This window comes from Chiloscyllium plagiosum, unplaced genomic scaffold (genome assembly GCF_037043375.1).
Source record: "Chiloscyllium plagiosum isolate Xiang-an unplaced genomic scaffold, Cpla_swu_hap1 HiC_scaffold_10, whole genome shotgun sequence".
NCBI lineage: Eukaryota > Metazoa > Chordata > Chondrichthyes > Orectolobiformes > Hemiscylliidae > Chiloscyllium > Chiloscyllium plagiosum.
This window is the reverse complement of record NW_028270148.1, coordinates 79,822,062-79,840,105: the sequence shown is the minus strand read 5'-3', so window position 1 is coordinate 79,840,105 and position 18,044 is coordinate 79,822,062. Positions and strand designations below refer to the sequence as shown.

Genomic DNA, 18,044 nt, shown 5'->3' with positions numbered 1-18,044 from the left:
CTCTCTCTTCTCTCTTTCTCTCTCTCTTCTCTCATCTCTTCTCTCTCTCTTTCTCTCTCTCTCTCTCTTTCTCTCTCTCTCTCTTTCTCCTCTTCTTTTTCCTCTCTTCCTCTCTCTCTCCTCTCTCTCTCCCAATGAAAAAAATTCTGAGCTCAGTCAACCTCTCTTCGTAAGATAAGCCCTCCATTCCAGGCAGTGTCCTTGTACACCTCCTCTGAACCCTCTCCAAAGCATCCACATCTTGCCTATAATCCGGCGACCTGAACTGGACATCTACTCCGAGTGCTGTCTAACCAAAGTTTTACAGAGCTGCAACAAGATCTTGCGGCTCTTAAACTCAATCCCCCTGTTAATGAAAGCCAAAACACCATATGCTTTCTTAACAACCCTGTCCACTTGGGTGGCAATTTTAAGGGATCTATGTACCTGCACATCAAGATCCTGCTGTTCCTCCACACTGCCAAGAATCCTGTCTTTAATCCTGTACTCAACTTTCAAGTTCGACCTTCCAAAATGCATCACTTTGCTTTTATCCAGGTTGAACTCCATCTGCCACCTCTCTGCCCATCTCTGCATCCTGTCAATATCACGCTGCAGCCTACAACAGTCCTCTATACTGTCAACGACACCTTCAACCTTTGTGTCGTCTGCAAACTTGCTGACCCATCCTTCAATCTCCTCATCCAAGTCATTAATAAAAATTACAAAAAGAGTAGAGGCCCAAGAACAGAGCCCTGTGGAACACCATGCACCACTGACTTCCAGGCAGAATACTTTCCGTCCACTACCACTCGCTGTCTTCTGTCACCCAGCCAATTCTGTATCCAGACAGCTAAATTTCCCTGTATCCCATTCCTCTGACCTTCTGAATGAGCCTACCATGGGAACCTTATCAAATGCCTTTGCTGAAGTCCATATACGCCACATCCACAGCTCGACCCTCACCAACTTGTCTAGTAAAATCCTCAAAGAATTCAATAAGATTTGTGAGGCATGATCTGCCCTTCTCAAAGCCGTGCTGACTGCGTTTAATCAAGCCATGCTCTTCCAGATTGAAAGGATTCTGAGGGATAGGATTTATGACTAACACCTTGCAGACGACAGATGTGAGACTGACTGTAATTGCCGGAGATTTCCCTATTTCCTTTCTTGAAGAGAGCAATTACATTTGCCTCCCTCCAGTCCTCAGGTACGACTCCGGTGGTGAGCGAGGATGCAAAGATCTTCGCAAGCGGCGAAGCAGTCACATTTCTCGCTTCCCAAAGCAGCCGAGGACAAATCTGGTCTGGCCCTGGCGACTTGTCATCTTAATGTTTGTCAAAACTTTCAGCACATCAGCCTCCTCAATCTCCATCCGTTCCAACATGCTTACCTGCTCCTCAATGGTTTCATTCACTACAAGGTCCTTTTCTTTGGTAAAGACAGAAGCAAAAAACTGATTTCGGGCTTCCCCTACCTCCTCAGACTCTATACACAAGTTCCCTATGCTATCCCTGATCGTCCCTACTCTTTCTTTGATCATTCTCTTATTCCTCACATACGTGTAAAATGCCTTTGGATTCTCCCTAATCCTTCCTGCCAAGTCTTTTTCGTGCCCCCTCCTGGCTCTCCTCAGACCATTTTTGAGCTCCTTCCTTGCCTGCCTGTAATCCTGTAGAGCTGAGCAAGACCCTTGCTTCCTCCACCTTACGTAAGCTGCCTTTTTTCTTTTGACAAGAAGCTCCTCCACTCGCGTCATCCAAGGTTCCTTTATCTTACCCCTTCTTGCCTGTCTCGGAACACATTTATGCATCACTCGCAACAACTGTTCAGGTCCTTCAGCCCCTATTACCTCTGGGAGATTGCTTGTGTCTTCCTCAGTGAACACAGATCTGAAGTACCATTCAACTCTTCTGCCATTTCTTTGTTCCCTGTAATATATTCACCTGTTTCTGCCTTCAAGGGGCCAATTTTAGTCTTAACCATTTTTCTTCCTTTCACATACCTAAAAAAGCTTTTACTAACCTCCTTTATATTTTTGGCCAGTTTACCTTCGTACCCCATTTTTTCTCTGCATAGTTCCTCCTTAGTTATCCTTTGTTCTTTAAAAGCTTCCCAGTCCTCAGTTTTCCCACTCCTCTTTGCTATGTTATCAAGCCAAAAGAGAAAAAGTATATGTTTCTAAACTTCTCTTGTCAGCCACGGCCACCCCTGCCTCCTCTGAGGATCTTTCTTTCTTTTTGGAATGAACTGATCCTGCACCTTCTGCATTACACCCAGAAATACCTGCCATTGTTGCTCCACTGCCATCCCTGCTAGGGTATTGCACCAATGAACTTTGGCCAGCTCCTCCCTCATAGCTCCATAGTTCCCTTTATTCAACTGAAATATTGTCACTTCTGATTGTACCCTCTCCCTTTCAAATTGCAGATTAAAGCTTATTGTATTATGGTCACTACTTCCTAATGGCTCCTTCACTTCGAGGTCCCTGATCAAATCCGGTTCGTTGCACAGCACCAGATCCAGAATTGCCTTCTCCCTGGTAGGCTCCAGCACCAGGTATTCATAGAATCCATCTCCTGAGGCAGTCCACAAACTCCCTTTCTTGGGGTCCAGTACCATCCTGATTCTCCCAGTTTACCTGCATTTTGAAATCCCCCATAACAACTGTAGTAATATCTTTGCGACAGGCCAATTTCAGCTCTTTATTCAACTTGCACCCTACATCCCGACTACTGTTTGGGGCCCTGTAGATAACTCCCAGGAAGGTCTTTTCTACCCTTAGAATTTCTCAGCTCTATCCATACTGATTCTACATCCCCTGATTCTAGGTCCTCCTGTACTATGGACTGAATATAATTCCTTATCAACAGGGCCGCCCCACCCCCTCTGTCTGTCGTTACGATAGCACGTATAGCCTTGAATATTCATTTCCCAGGCCCTGTCCACTTGAAGCCACGTCTCCGTTATCCCCACAACATCGTAACTGCCAATTTTCAAATGAGTCTCAAGCTCATCCATCTTATTTCTAATGCTTCGTGCATTCATATTTTTAATTTGTTACTGCCCTCACCCTTCCTATCAATCCCTATTTCACTCAACCTTACGGCATGATCCTTTTTGAGTTTTCTGCTCCATTGATGCCATTGTCTTTCTTGACTTGTTCTAACTTTCCCTTCAATTTCCTCCTTAAACTTCCAGTTTGTCCCCTCCCCACCCCCCACCCCGCTATTTAGTTTTAATGCAGCTGTGTTGCAGTGGCAAACCTGCCTGTCAGGAAGGGTTTAGAGGGATATGGGCCAAGTGCTAGCAACTTAGGTTAGAATGGTTGGCATGGACAAGTTTGACCGAAGGGTCTGTTTCCAGGCTATATATCTCTGACTCTGACATCAGCATAATTTCTTGACCCCCTCATCTGACAGTGCTGCAAACAACTCACCAACCCTGCCTAACAGCTTAGTCTGAATTAACATTACCCACAACTTCTTTGGCCAATCCATCTGCTGAGCCAATTCTTCAAATGAAATAAGGCTTCGACATCTTTTTCATCAAAATGTCATAGTGTTTTAACATATTTGTATATATCCCTATCTCTCCCTTCATCTCCAACCTTTTAAATTGACTTTCTTCCATACTGTAGGGAATCGAATCTAATCTAATCTATTTGCAACTTCTGAAGTTCAAACTCTCGCTCTTTTTGCGGAGCTAATAATTTTCTCTATCTTAATACTTTTATTTATCCTGTTCTTGTAAACATAATTCAAACAGTTTTGTTTGCTCTTCTTTTTTCTTTTGCCTCTAAGTCAAGCTGCTTCATTTTCAATTGAATTTTAGCCATTTCCAAAGATTCTGATTACTTTTCCAGTGCCTTTAAATGTCAAGCTATTTCTGTAATTGCTACTTCTTTCTTCATATTGGCAACTCCAATTCCAGCTTGCCTGCCAATTCCAGCAACTTCTTGCTCGCCTTTTGTAAAACCCCCAAAGTCACTTCTTTCACCACCAGAAAGCATTTAGTAACTGAGCGTGGCATTTCTCTCAATTTTAATCTAACCAACCACAAATAATAGGTGAGAAAATCTGTTTAAATTTCTAAGTTTTATTTAAAGAGCTAGGACACAAACCCCCAAATCTGTTTGAATCTGTCCAAATCTGTCATATCCAGTCAAGTGCTGTTCATGAACCAGTCGAGCCCCTACTTGTTTAAATCTGAGACCTGAACTCCCAATCTGTTCAAATGTGAGACGATGAGCCCCCGGTCTATTACAACATTGAGGTCAAACCTCTCTGCTAATTAAACTAAAAACCTCCAGAGAAGATAGCTTCGCCTCATAATCTGTTAAAAACGTATGATTGAAAGAAGATCCCTGATTTCCGCTATATAAATAAAACATAAGTGAACACTAACAAAACTATCCCTTAGTTGACCACAATTTTATTAATATGTTCCAAAGAGACAATAATAGTAAATTAGCATTTAGTCTCTTAAAGTCCACACAGATGGTCTTCTTTCCTAGAACATAGAACAATACAGCACAGAACAGGCCCTTCGGCCCACAATGTTGTGCTGAACATTTGTCCTAGCTTAAGCACCCATCCATGTACCTATCCAATTGCCGCTTAAAGGTTGCCAATGATTCTGAGTCTGCCAGTCCCGCAGGCAGCGCATTCCATGCCCCCACCACTCTCTGGGTAAAGAACTTACCCCTGACATCCCCCCTATACCTTCCACCCTTCACCTTAAATTTATGTCCCCTTGTAACACTCTGTTGTACCCGGGGAAAAAGTTTCTGACTGTCTATCTATTCCTCTGATCATGTTATAAACCTCTATCAAGTCACCCCTCATCCTTCGCCGTTCCAATGAGAAAAGGGCTAGCACTCTCAACCTATCCTCGTACAACCTATTCTCCATTCCAGGCAACATCCTGGTAAATCTTCTCTGCACCCTCTCCAAAGCTTCCACATCTTTCCTAAAGTGAAGCGACCAGAACTGCACACAGTACTCCAAATGTGGACTAACCAAGGTCCTGTACAGCTGCAACATCACTTCACAACTCTTGAATTCAATCCCTCTGCTAATGAACGCTAATACACCATAGGCCTTCTTACAAGCTCTATCCACCTGAGTGGCAACTTTCAAAGATCTATGAACATAGACCCCAAGACCCCTCTGCTCCTCCACTTTACTAAGAACCCTACCGTTAACCCTGTATTCCGCATTCTTATTTGTCCTTCCAAAATGGACAACCTCACACTTGGCAGGGTTGAACTCCATCTGCCACTCCTCAGCCCAGCTCTGCATCATATCTAAGTCTCTTTGCAGCCAACAACAGGCTTCCTCACTATCCACAACTCCACCAATCTTCGTATCATCTGCAAACTTCCTGACCCACCCTTCGACTCCCTCTTCCAAGTCATTAATAAATTCTTCAGCCAGCCTTCCCCTTTGTTTTTTCCCTGAATCTGCTGTCTTCTCTTGGATGGTCTTCTTACTTTCTACTGAGTATTTTTAACTAACAAATGCCTTTGAAATAGATGGTGCATTCTGAGAGATTTCTTTTGAGGGTTATAACTCTCATTACTCCTACCATCTTATTGGTCCGATATGGTTAATGCAATCTAATTTAAATTCAATTGGTTTTTGGTTTACTGGGCATATTTTAAACAATTGCTTATATTCAAAAGCAGTTGCCTTAACGTTTTAAAAAGAACCCAACTTAAGCTAATGTTAATAACCTTATTGCCAGTTGTTACTTTCAATTCTCAGTACTCTCTGTGACTCTGTCAACTCTCAGAAGCACATGCTGTCAAAATTTCAACTCTGAAAAGCACCCTGTCTCCCTTCAAGGGAGCATACATGCTTTTGACTTCATAACACCTCCCCACCACTTCTTCAATGCATATACCAACTATTTCCTAGCTACAGTCAATTCTACAGAAGGCTCACTGGACTTGAATCATTGAATCACAGGAAAGGTGGATTTATTGGCAGATTCAAATCTACCTTCACCTTTTATATTTGTGTCTGCTCTTGACTGTCTTCACCCCCAGTCCACCAAAAGTGACATTGCCTTCAGCCATCATGGTCTAACAAATTTGGCACTTATTTCCTAAATTTATCCAACATTACTGTGTACCTTCTCAGATCACCTCTAAACCGACTTGTTTGATCTTCAGTTGCCATTTTTCCCAGCTTCTGGCTGGTAGTGTTCCAGAGATTTGAGTTATTGTTTAGTTGCGTTAAAAAGTGTTTTAACTGGATTCCACAAATACTCATTTGTGTTTCTATTTAAGATCTCAGCAGTTGACTGCAAGGATGCATTGGAGATGATATGTAACTTGGAGTCTGATGGAGAAGACAACCTGGCCCTCATCTTGTGCACAGCTTTCCTCACACGGCAGCTTCAGCAGGGCGATGTATACTGTGCATGGTGAGTCACTTGCCTTCTGTGGAGGTGAATTACATGATATTACAGGAACCTCTAGTTTATCTGATTGTGTGAAGACTCACCTTAATAGATGGTTCTCAAGTTTCACCAGCTCTATGAAAGCAGATTCATCATTTCCAGATGGCTGATCTTTTCAAAACTGTTTAACAATACAGAGATCCAGTCTCCTTTCAATTGGTGTTTTGGCCATGTCTGTATAGCCTGATTTAAGTGTGTTGTGTTGGCACTTTTTTCTCTGATGAACTTTAAGAGTGCTAAACAAAGGAATTTTTTTTTTTCATTTTAGGTGTTCAAAATCAGCATCAAGCACTTTCAAGCAAGAATTGCACACGCAGATATGAAGTCCTCTATAGTCAACCATATAAATGTGCTTTTAGATAACCTTATAAAAGTAATCCTAATCCATCATCACTGTAAATTCTTGCATTTGCTTTAATCTTATGACCTCAGTGATCTTGCAGTCTTTAGTGTATAGTTCCACATTGCAGATCAACGTTACCACCAAATGAGCTCCCACAAACCCACCCAGAACGAGTTGAGACTATATCCAAGCTCCACCGATTAGTGTTGAGCATACTAACCTACTGTATCCCCAAATTTCCATGTATGTTAGCTGATTAAATTGAGTAAAAGTATCTGTGCAATTGGCATTAGAACCATAGTTCTTCAGGAGTCAAACAACTTGAATAATGAGTACACTAACCTACAATGAGTTAAATTGAGACCTTATTTTGCTTTATATCAACTATATTGCTTTTTTTAAAAGAAATTATAATTGTTTTCTCTGCGAACACACAGAAATTTCCTTTAGTGCTAATTTTTTATAGAAATAATTTTGTTTGAGTTTACTTTGTTCCCAAACTTCATAAATATTAGAAAAGCAAATGTTATTGGTCTTTGTGTATCTGCATACAGTAAAGGGTTACTAGTTTCAAAGGACTAATGTTTGTAATAATGGAAGTGATGTGGTAATGTTTCACTGTGTTGTATTAACAGATAAAGTTATGGTGTTGTTTGACTTGCTCCCTGCTCTATGTTCCCGCATAGAGACCTGTGTTCCCAATGTCTGACACAAAATAGCACAAGTAGGAGAAAGTCACCCTCTACCACAGTGAATATATGATCCAGGTAGACCAGACAAGACTGGGAATTGAAGTAGCAGAGGAAGTATGCAAATAATTAAGAAGGCAAATTGACATACTTGCATTGGAAATTCAGAGAAGGTTCAGTGGGCTGATTCCTGGGCTGAATGTTTTTTCTCATGAGGACAGGTCAAGCAGGCTTGGCTTATATCCGTGGAATAATCAGATGATCTTAATGAATCAGAAGAATCTAAGGGGCCTTGACAAGGTAGATGCTGAGAGGATATATCCTCTCCTGGACAAATTGAGAGCTAGTTGACATAGTTTTAAAAATATGGGCGGCACAGTGGTTAGCACTGCTGCCTCACAGTGCCAAAGACCCGGGTTCAATTCCCCTCTCAGGCGACTGACTGTGTGGAGTTTGCACATTCTCCCCGTATTTGCGTGGGTTTCTTCCAGGTGCTCCAGTTCCTCCCACAGTCCAAAGATATGCAGGTCAGGTGAATTGGCCATGCTAAATTGTCCATAGTGTTAGGTAAAGGGGTAAATGTAGGAGTATGGGTGGGTTGCACTTCGGCGGGTCGGTGTGGACTTGTTGGGCCGAAGGGCCTGTTTCCACACTAAATAATCTAATCTAAAGTGTTTTTCCCATTTAAGACATTGTCAACTTGGACCTAAACCTGTTGGTAAAATAGAACTTTATCCACAAGGAAAAGGTATTGACAGTTTAGATGCTTTCTAATCAACCTGTCCAGACGTGTCTTGTGTATATGGGACTTGAACGTGGGCCGCCTCATCCAGAAGTAGGGCCATAATTACTGTATCATAAGAACCGTAGACAGAGTTACCGGTCAACCAAAATGCAAGCCCCCCACCCTGTCCAACTAACCCTGTTTATTTTTATTTTTATATAATTGATGAAATCTTTCCCTAGCTCTGCCAGACAATGTTGCCCACTAGTGGGCATCCATTCCTATCACCAAATCATCTGTGCATTTTTTCTATCTAGTAATCACCACCAATAAGTGACCCATGTTTCCAATTGTATAATTTATGTGCAAAGCCAATTAAGGGCAATGCACACCATCAAAGATGAGGGGGAGTGAGGAAGAGAGGAAGGGTGCTAAATCAAAATGGAGCTGGAAGGGGTGTCTTGAATTTATATATTTTTTAAATGTTTTAACCTATTTTTGTAAGCAACCTGTTCAGAGATGATGTTAGACACCACTGGAGCAGATGAGACTTGAACCTGGCTCTCCTGATCCAGGGATGGGTACACTACTAGTGCACCACAAGAGGGCCCTCTGTCTTGAGTTTGACTGTTCAGTCACCCAATACCACCTGTTTCCCTGTTTAATTAAAAACTGAATAAATATAATCAATTAACCCTAGACAGCAGCATTAACTCTTGCTATATTGATGTGGATAAGGAGGAATTTATTTTCTCAGATAGTAGTGTTTAGAATTATCTTTCCCAGTGAACTGGTTATTGATTACATTCAAGGCTGAAGTTGATGTTTGCTCAACAAGAATGTCAAGAGTTATGAGATCAGGTGGAAATGTGGAGTTAATATCACAATCAGATCAACTGTTACTATCAACTGTGGCTAAGGTTCAAAGGACTGTTTGATCTTCTGCTCTTCATTTCTTATGTTCTTTCTTACATCTGCACCCCAGACCTGACGCTTTAATCTTACATGTCCACGCCATTGTTTATGCTCCACACAAGCTTCCTTCCATTCCCCCTTCATCTAACCCTATCTACATGTACTTCTGTTCCTTTCCCCTTAATATCTAAATGAATCTTTAAATTATAGGTACAGTACAGAAATAGGTCATCTGACCTATTGTGCTTGTGCTGTTTGGAGCTGGATGATGAATTCCTTGCTCCTCTTCATTTCAGTAGTTTCTTTCCTTCTAATAATTTTCTTTTGAACAGTTCTATTGAATCCATTTCTGCCACTCTCTCTCACCACATCATTGATCACCAAATCATTGATCACCAAAACTCATTCTTAAAAAGACAAGTTCCTTATATTGCATGTAGTCTATCTATTTGACAGTCCACTTAAAAGTAGGGTCCCCTTCTATGATTAGAAAAAGTTTCTCTGTAATTACTCCATTATAAATATTTATGATCTTGACCACATTTTAATAAAGCTAATCTTGAGCTAATAAAACTATTCAGCTCAACTATACTTTGTCTCACCGTTCTCATGTCCACCCTTCTCAACTTGGTTTGTTCACGCAATACTTATTTCTACATCTTTACGTTAATTATAAATCTATTCGCTAATCTAAAATTTCAAATAGAAAGAAATGCTTCCTCATTGTATATTGTCTCCGCTTTGATTAACAAAACTTCTTTTGAAATACATACTAACAATTTTATTTATGATGACACCTAATGAGCATGCAATGGAAGCATTTTTCTAATTACGTCCTTCCATAATCTTAAAGATCTCTAGTAGATCAACCACAACTTGTTCTCCCTCTGGAAAAGAGTTCTAACTTGCAAGTCAAGGATATAGTTTTAGTGCTAGTAAAGAGTCATAGAGATATACAGCATGGAAACACACCCTTCGTTTCAACTTGTCCATGCTGGTCAGATATCCCAAACCAATCTAGTCCCACTTGCCGGCACCCAGTCCATATCCCTCCAAACCCTTCCTATTCATATACCCATCCAGATGCCTTTTAAATGTTGCAATTGTACCTCTTCGTCTGGCAGCTCATTCCATACACGTACCACCCTCAGAATGAAAAGTTGCCTTTTAGGTCTCTTTAATATCTTTCCCTTCTCATCCTAAATCTATGCCCTCTAGTTCTGGACTCCCCCACCCCAGGGAAAATACTTTGTCTGTTTATCCTATCCATGCCCCTCATAATTTTATAAACCTTTACCTCAGCCTCCAAAACTCCAGGGAGACAGACCTCTCACTATTCTCCAACCCTGGCAACCTCTCCCTATTCTCCAACCCTGGCAACATCCTTGTAAATCTTGTCTGAAGCCTTTTCGGTTTCACAACATCCTTCCGATAGGAAGGAGACCAGAATTGTTCACAGTATTCCAACAGTGGCCTCGCCAATATCCTTGTGAATCTACTTTTGGGCTTTATTCAGAATTTATCTATGCCTTATATAGTATAATAGAAGAACAAAAGAGAAATGCAGCACAGGAGCGGCCCTTAGCCTTCCAAGCCTGTGCCAATCATCATGGTCTTACCTAAAAGCCAAACCTTTATTCTGTCCATATCCCTCCCTAGTCATGTAACCGTCCAGATGCCTCTTAAAGGTTGCCAATGTGCCTGTTTCCACCACCTCTTCCAGGCTCCTGCCATTCTGAAAAACCTCCCTCACCCTGAACCTGTGCCCCCTTGTAATTGAAACTTTAACCATAGGAAAAGCTTCTGACTATCCACCCTATCTATGCCTCTCATAATTTTGTAGACCTCAATCAGGTCTTCTTTCAGCTACTATCTTTCCAGTGAAAATATTCTCAGTCTTTTTAACCCCTCGATACCAGGCAACATCCTGGTGAATCTTCTCTGCATACTCTCCAAAGCTTTTATGTCCTTCTGTTAGTGTGGCAAGCAAAACTGCCCACAGTATTCCAAATGCGACCGAACAAAGGTTTTATATAGCTGGAACATGGTTTGCCAATTTTTGTACTCCATATACATGCCATATGCCTTCTCAATAATCTTACCCACCTGTGTTGCTATTTTTAGGGAACTGTGGACCTGCAAGCCCAGATCCATCTGTATTTTAATGTTCCTCAGGGTTCTGCTGTTTACAGTATAATTTGCACCTAAATTTGATCCTCCCAAATAACCTGAGCTATGCACAATACTTCCAATCATAGTCTAAAAGCAGCTTATAAATAAGTTTCCCTGGTAATGAATTCCAGTGCTTGGTCTGCTTTGTCCTTGCTGTTGCTACTTGTCGTGATTCATATATCTGTTCCTCTACCCCATTTAGACTCTCATCCAAGAAGTGTGTGACTTCTTTATTCTTCAAATGTGCCATCTCTCATTTCCCCCTTTTAAAATGTATTCACCAAATGCTTACCTATTTAGTGTTTTTGTTAGTAATAATTCTTTATTTTATCATATTTTCTTCAGTGTTAAGGTTCACCCTTCAGTTTAGAATCATTCACAGATTTTGAAACTGTTCTTCTGATTCTCAGTTCCAAATTGTTTATAGATTGTGAACAGCTGTGATTCCAGTGTCAGTGCACGTGGAGCATCGTTATCCATCAACTGCTATGCAGAGTAGCTACTCTTGTTTTTTTTCTGTTTTGTAGCCAGCTAGCAATCCATGCTCCTCATTATCCCTTGACACCATATGCTCTGGTATTTTGAAATCAGTAACAACTAAATACTTTTGATTTCAGGGAACTGACACTCTTCTGGAGCAAACTGCAGCAACGGGTGGAGTCTTCCACACAGACCTTTCTGGAATGCTGTCAGCAATTCTCTATGTTGTCCAAAACAGTTTATCATATATTCTTTCTTATTAAGGTCATACAATCAGAGGTATGAATAATCTATTGTGCAAAGTTCCATTGCATGCTATGTTTGAGAACTATTTGTCAGTCATTTTTGCTTTGAACATATATTAGGGAAAACGTTTGGTTATGAGGGCAAAGAGCAAACTGTTGTAAACTGGCCCATGTTTTCAGCAGTTAAACACCTAGGGCGGCATGGTGGCACAGTGGTTAGCACTGCTGCCTCACAGCGCTTGAGACCCGGGTTCAATTCCCGCCTCAGGCGACTGACTGTGTGGAGTTTGCACGTTCTCCCCGTGTCTGCGTGGGTTTCCTCCGGGTGCTCCGGTTTCCTCCCACAGTCCAAAGATGTGCAGGTCAGGTGAATTGGCCATGCTAAATTGCCCGTAGTGTTAGGTAAGGGGTAAATGTAGGGGTATGGGTGGGTTTCGCTTCGGTGGGTCGGTGTGGACTTGTTGGGCCGAAGGGCCTGTTTCCACACTGTAATGTAATCTAATGTAATCTAATCTAATCTAGAACCTAACTTCTGCATATTGTACAAAGATAATTACAGTAAGAGTAAAGAAATTGCACTCAGGACATCTTTCACATTCTCAGGATTTCTAAGAACATTCCAAACCATTTCTTTTGAAATATAATCATAATTGTTTTGTAAGTAAGTATATGTGCAGAACAAGATCCCACTACAGCATATTAAATAACTGCCAGCTTGGCTTTTAGGTAATTTAATCAATAAGGTTATAGGTCTAGAAAATTTAACTGCCCCCTCTTCAAAAGGCCCAAATGAATCTTTCATAAACAGTTGGAGGGTAAATAGACTGACATTTTTGGTATTTTTCCAAAATTTGGCAGTTTGCCATTGTAGATCTGAGTACTACATTGAAGTATTAGCTTAGGTTGTACGGAAAAGTCCTGATTATGTTGGTTTGAATCCACAGTCTTTGACTCAGGCAGAGTACTACCAAGGCTAATATTAAAAGATGGATAACGAAATTGATTTTGTCCCCAAGACAGTCATCAAATAGATGTAACATTAAGAAGGTACAGTTTTGTAACATTCTACTTAACTTTATTGAAGTCAATAACCCTCCTCAAATCAGTTTCTGTTCATTTTTGTATCCTTGGCAATGGTTAGCTAATAATATCATGTAACAGCCATTGCCACACATGCTGTGATTTGAATGTTCAAATTATAAATTTACCAGTTTGGTTTAGAAAATGATAACCTATTGTATGGATACTTTGACCAAGGAAGTACCTTGGAATTAAACAAAAAGAAGGAAACTGCATTATTGGAAATCTGAAGTGAAAATAGTGTGTGTTACAAGTAGACTATTTGAGAGAGATTATTTATTAGAAAGGGTCACCGGACCAGAAATGTTAACTTTAATTTCTCTTCCCAGATGCTGCCAGACCTGCTGAGCTTTTCCAGCAATTTGTGTGTTTCGGATTTACAGCATATGCAGTTCTTTTGGTTTTTCGGATTATTTGAAGAGCCATTTATTATTCAGAACCATTTGAAGAGTGCACGTGCATACACACACAATCTTTTTTTTTCTCAAGATGTTTTTGGATCTGCTATGTATTTTTAGAATTTCCTGTTTTCGTTATACTGCTTTAAAATTGACTGCTTTGTCAACTACATTTCCTATTGCTGAAAATGTGTTGCTGGAAAAGCGCAGCAGGTCAGGCAGCATCCAGGGAACAGGAGAATCGACGTTTCGGGCATAAGCCCTTCTGGAATGAGGAAAGTTTGTCCAGCAGGCTAAGATAAAAGGTAGGGAGGAGGGACTTGGGGGGAGGGGCGTCGGAAATGTGATAGGTGGAAAGAGGTCAAGGTGAGGGTGATAAGTCAGACTGGGGTGGGGGCGGAGAGGTCAGGAAGAAGATTAGTCCGGAGACCGTGCGGGATAAGTCGGTTCCGTAGGCAGGTGCTGAGGAAGGAGATATGGCTGTGGTAGCGAGTCTGTTTGAGAATGTGGCTGAAGAGCTTCTGTGTAGAGGAGATGACCTGGGGGGTGCAGTGAGAGAGGGACTCACTGAAATCTTTGTAGAGGGAGGAAGAGAGCTTCTTCAAGGAAGGCATCCTTGTAAGAGGATTCGCAGTAGGTTGAAATCTTTGAGGAGAAAGTGAGGTCTGCAGATGCTGGAGATCAGAGCTGAAAATTTGTTGCTGGAAAAGCGCAGCAGGTCAGGCAGCATCCAGGATTTCAGTGAGTCCCTCTCTCACTGCACCCCCCAGGTTATCTCCTCTGCACAGAAGCTCTTCAGCCACATTCTCAAACAGACTCGCTACCACAGCCATATCTCCTTCCTCAGCACCTGCCTACGGAACCGACTTATCCCGCACGGACTCCGGACTAATCTTCTTCCTGACCTCTCCGCCCCCACCCCAGTCTGACCTATCACCCTCACCTTGGCCTCTTTCCACCTATCACATTTCCGACGCCCCCTCCCGCAAGTCCCTCCTCCCTACCTTTTATCTTAGCCTGCTGGACAAACTTTCCTCATTCCTGAAGAAGGGCGTATGCCCGAAACGTCGATTCTCCTGTTCCCTTTCTCCTCATACATTTCCTATTGCCTTGGAAACACATTTTGCTTTCTCATGTTGTTCCTAACTAGATCAGCTAAATGTATTTTCTTTATACTTGGGAAGTGAGCGTCACTGATGAGCAATAAGAGCATTTATTGTCCATCCCCCAATTGCCATATGGCTTGCTGAGCCATTTCAGAGGCCAGTTAAGAGTGAACCACATTACTGATCCACGTATAGGCCAGACCAGGTAAAGTTGGCAGGTTTTCTTTCACAAAGGACATTAGTAAACCAAATGGAATTTTATAGTAATAGTTTCATGGTCACTATTACTAAGTTTAACTTTCAATTCCAAATATTATTAGTTGAATTTAACTTCCATCAGCTACCATAGTATATTATCTTGGACATCTGAATAATTAGACTAGTGACATTACTATTCAGTCACAGTCTCTCCATTCGAAAGGCTTAGAAAGGTAATAAATGTTCAGTATATTTTTTAAAAATATATTAATTTTTCCAACTTTTATACACTGAATGCATTGCAAAAGTAAATGCGATTTTGGATAGTATCATTCATATTCTTAGGACATAGTGGAGTTCATGGCAACAAATTAATCATGTTAGACTTTTGAAAAACAGAAACAGCCAGTTATCTCACAGGAGTGCCCCTCACCCCCAACCGACCCAAAAAGCTTTTTGTGGTTTCGGTTTGTTGGTTAGATATTAGCCAAGACGTGCATCCATCTGTGTCGCAATATTTTGAATGGGTTAACATCATCTTCATTAGTGTCCATGAATTGGAGGTGCTGGTCTTGGACTAGGGTGGATAAAGTTAAAAAATCTCGCAACACCAGGTTGTATTCCCAACAGGTTTACTTGGAAGTACTTGCTTTAGAAGCGCTGCTCCTTCTTAAAGTAGCTGATGAAGGAGCAGCACTCTGAAAGCTAGTACTTTCAAATAAACCTGTTGGACCAGAACTTGGTGTTGTGTGATTTTTAACTTTGGTGTGATAGTTTGGATTATGTCAAATCCCAAGAATAAGATGGTATTGATATCATTTAATGTCTATACATGCTATGATCTTTGAGCAATTCACTGCATTTATGTAGTCTTCATAATTGTACCATAAAATATCAAACTTTAAATTAACTCTGAAAAGCCTGAAGTGAAATTTTTTTTATCACTTTTTCTACCACAAAGGTGAAAACTGAGAATTCAGCTAATCCTTGGAGGAAGCTTTCATAAAGTCAGTCTTATTTTAGAGTGCCTAATCCAACTGACCCAAATACTTTTCATAACTTAGTGACATTCCTGTTATTTTTTTTTTGTTGATCAGTTATCTGGTTCTGTAAGGAAATTTGGTAATATTCAGATTGTCATTGACACCTAAGTCTTGGTTCTTGGACTTGATATTTCAGAAAGAAGGAAAATCTTCCATGCAGCTGATTATTCAATGAATGGTCAAATGCATTGGTTGTCACATGTTAATGTGCAGTGGACCTTTTAAGGGAGAAAGTTGATGAGATAAAATGAAGTAGGTAAAGTAGAAGGCGTCTTGTATGGTGTATAACGTCTATAGTTCTGTCCTGCAAATTCTTATCAAAATTGTGTATTTATAGAAACTTGCAGCATAAAAGGAGAACATTTAGCACCTTTTTGAAATAAAGTTGTGCTTGGGCCTCATCTCTGCTTTTTGTCTTAAATAGAATGCTGAGTAATTTGTGAAGTTGTTTCCAACTGCCTTTCTATAAATATTAATGGAATCAGCTTCCCAATTTTTTTTTCAGGTAAACTGTTCCAGGTCCTGAGCACACAAAGTTTTCCTTTTTTAACAAAAAGGTTTGCAGATGCAGGAAATCCGCTACAAAAAACAAAATTGCTGATGAAACTCAGGTCTGGCAGCATCTGTGGAGTGAAAGCAGAGTTATCGTTTCCAACCTTCAGATTATTTTTTCTCATCCTCCCTTTAGATCTTTTGCCAGTGATTTTAAATCTATAATCTCTGATTATTGACTCATTTGACAAAGGGGATAGTTTTGTATAATCTGTTCAGAGGAGCAGAGTCCTAACTTTTCCAATTTTGTCCATAATGAAAGTCCCTTATTCCTGTCATTCTGGTAAATCTCCTTCGTAGCATTTCCAAACTCTTTGCACCTTTGCTGAAATGTGTTGTCTAGAATTGTCAGATTTATATTTTGGCTCATTACCATTGTTTTAATATTCAGTGCCTCTAATCATTAACACAAGAAACCTATTGATTCTTTGACCATCTTGTCACCTTGTCCTTTTGAAGCTTTATGTAAATGAGAATCAAACACTTTTCAAATTCGTATCATTTCTATTGTTTCCCATATTAGTGTCCTGAAATTCATAATTCCAAGTACTCTACATTGAACTCCCATCAACTTTTTTTTTGCCCATTTCACTATCCCACCTTTGTCATTCCAGTCTAAATCAAGCATCAAATTATCTCTGAGTCTGATGAAATAGTCATCCACCATCATCCTCTAGTTCCTGCTCCTAAATCAATTTTGTTTTCATACTAGAGCGTCATAAGAGTCACTCAGTGCAGAAGAGGCCATTGGCCTATTGAGTCTGCACCAACCTATCTATACTAATCCCACTTTCAAGCACTTGGTCCATAGAATTAACTGTTACAACATGTCCATGTGTTTTTTCAAATACTCTTCCAAAGGTTTCTCTACTGCCCTACACAGCAATGCATTTCAGACTGCCACCACCTGTGGGTTTAAAAAAAAATCCTCAAAAACCCTCTAAATCTCCTGCCTTTCACTTGAAAATTATACCCCCTCATTATTGAGCTTTTAACTAGGAGGGGCACCTACTTCCTATCCACCTTGTCTGTGCCTCCCATTATCTACACTTCAATCCGGTCTTAGCCTCCTTTGCTCCAAAGAAAACAATTCAAGCCTATCCAGTCTTACTTCAAAGCTAAAATACTCCATCTCAAATAACATTCTGTTGAATCTCCTCTGCCTGACTTCTAGTACAATCACATCCTTCCTTTTGTGTGGTGACTAAAACTGCACACAATACTCGAGCTGTGGCCTAACCAAAGTTTTTTGTATAGTTCCAACATCTTGCTGTTCTTATCTATACCACAATCGATAAAGGCAAGTATTCCCTAAGTGCCTCCTTAATTACTCTATTAACCTGCCCTGCTGCCTTCAGTGATCTGTGGGCCAGCACCCAAGATGCATTTGTTCCTCTAAGCTTCCTACTGTCCTTCCATTCATTAAGTACTGTCTTGTCTTTTTACTACTTCCAAAGTGAAATAAACCTCTCATATCATCAGGGTTAAATCAGTTCGCCACTGATTTGACCAATCTATCTACCTGTAATTCAAGACCTTCTTTCTTACTGCTAACCACCTTGCCAATCCTCATGTTATCTACAAACATACTCATTTCACAAACAGAAAGGTGGCACAGTGGTTAGCACTGCTGCCTCACAGCACCAGAGACC

General features: G+C 40.7%; 1 protein-coding gene across 2 annotated transcripts in view; it reads left to right on the top strand.

The window, feature by feature from the left end:
• LOC122552938 (zinc finger protein 292-like) overlaps positions 1–18,044 on the top strand; it is a 208,923-nt gene that overhangs the window by 176,693 nt on the left and 14,186 nt on the right. The window contains exons 6-7 of one of the 2 annotated variants that reach the window (XM_043696213.2): positions 6,275–6,411; positions 11,908–12,049. In XM_043696213.2, coding sequence (XP_043552148.2) covers positions 6,275–6,411; positions 11,908–12,049 — 279 coding nt within the window. Of the gene's footprint in view, positions 1–6,274; positions 6,412–6,716; positions 6,821–11,907; positions 12,050–18,044 lie in introns of those variants that run through there. The other variant, XM_087991498.1, reaches the window with a different exon arrangement.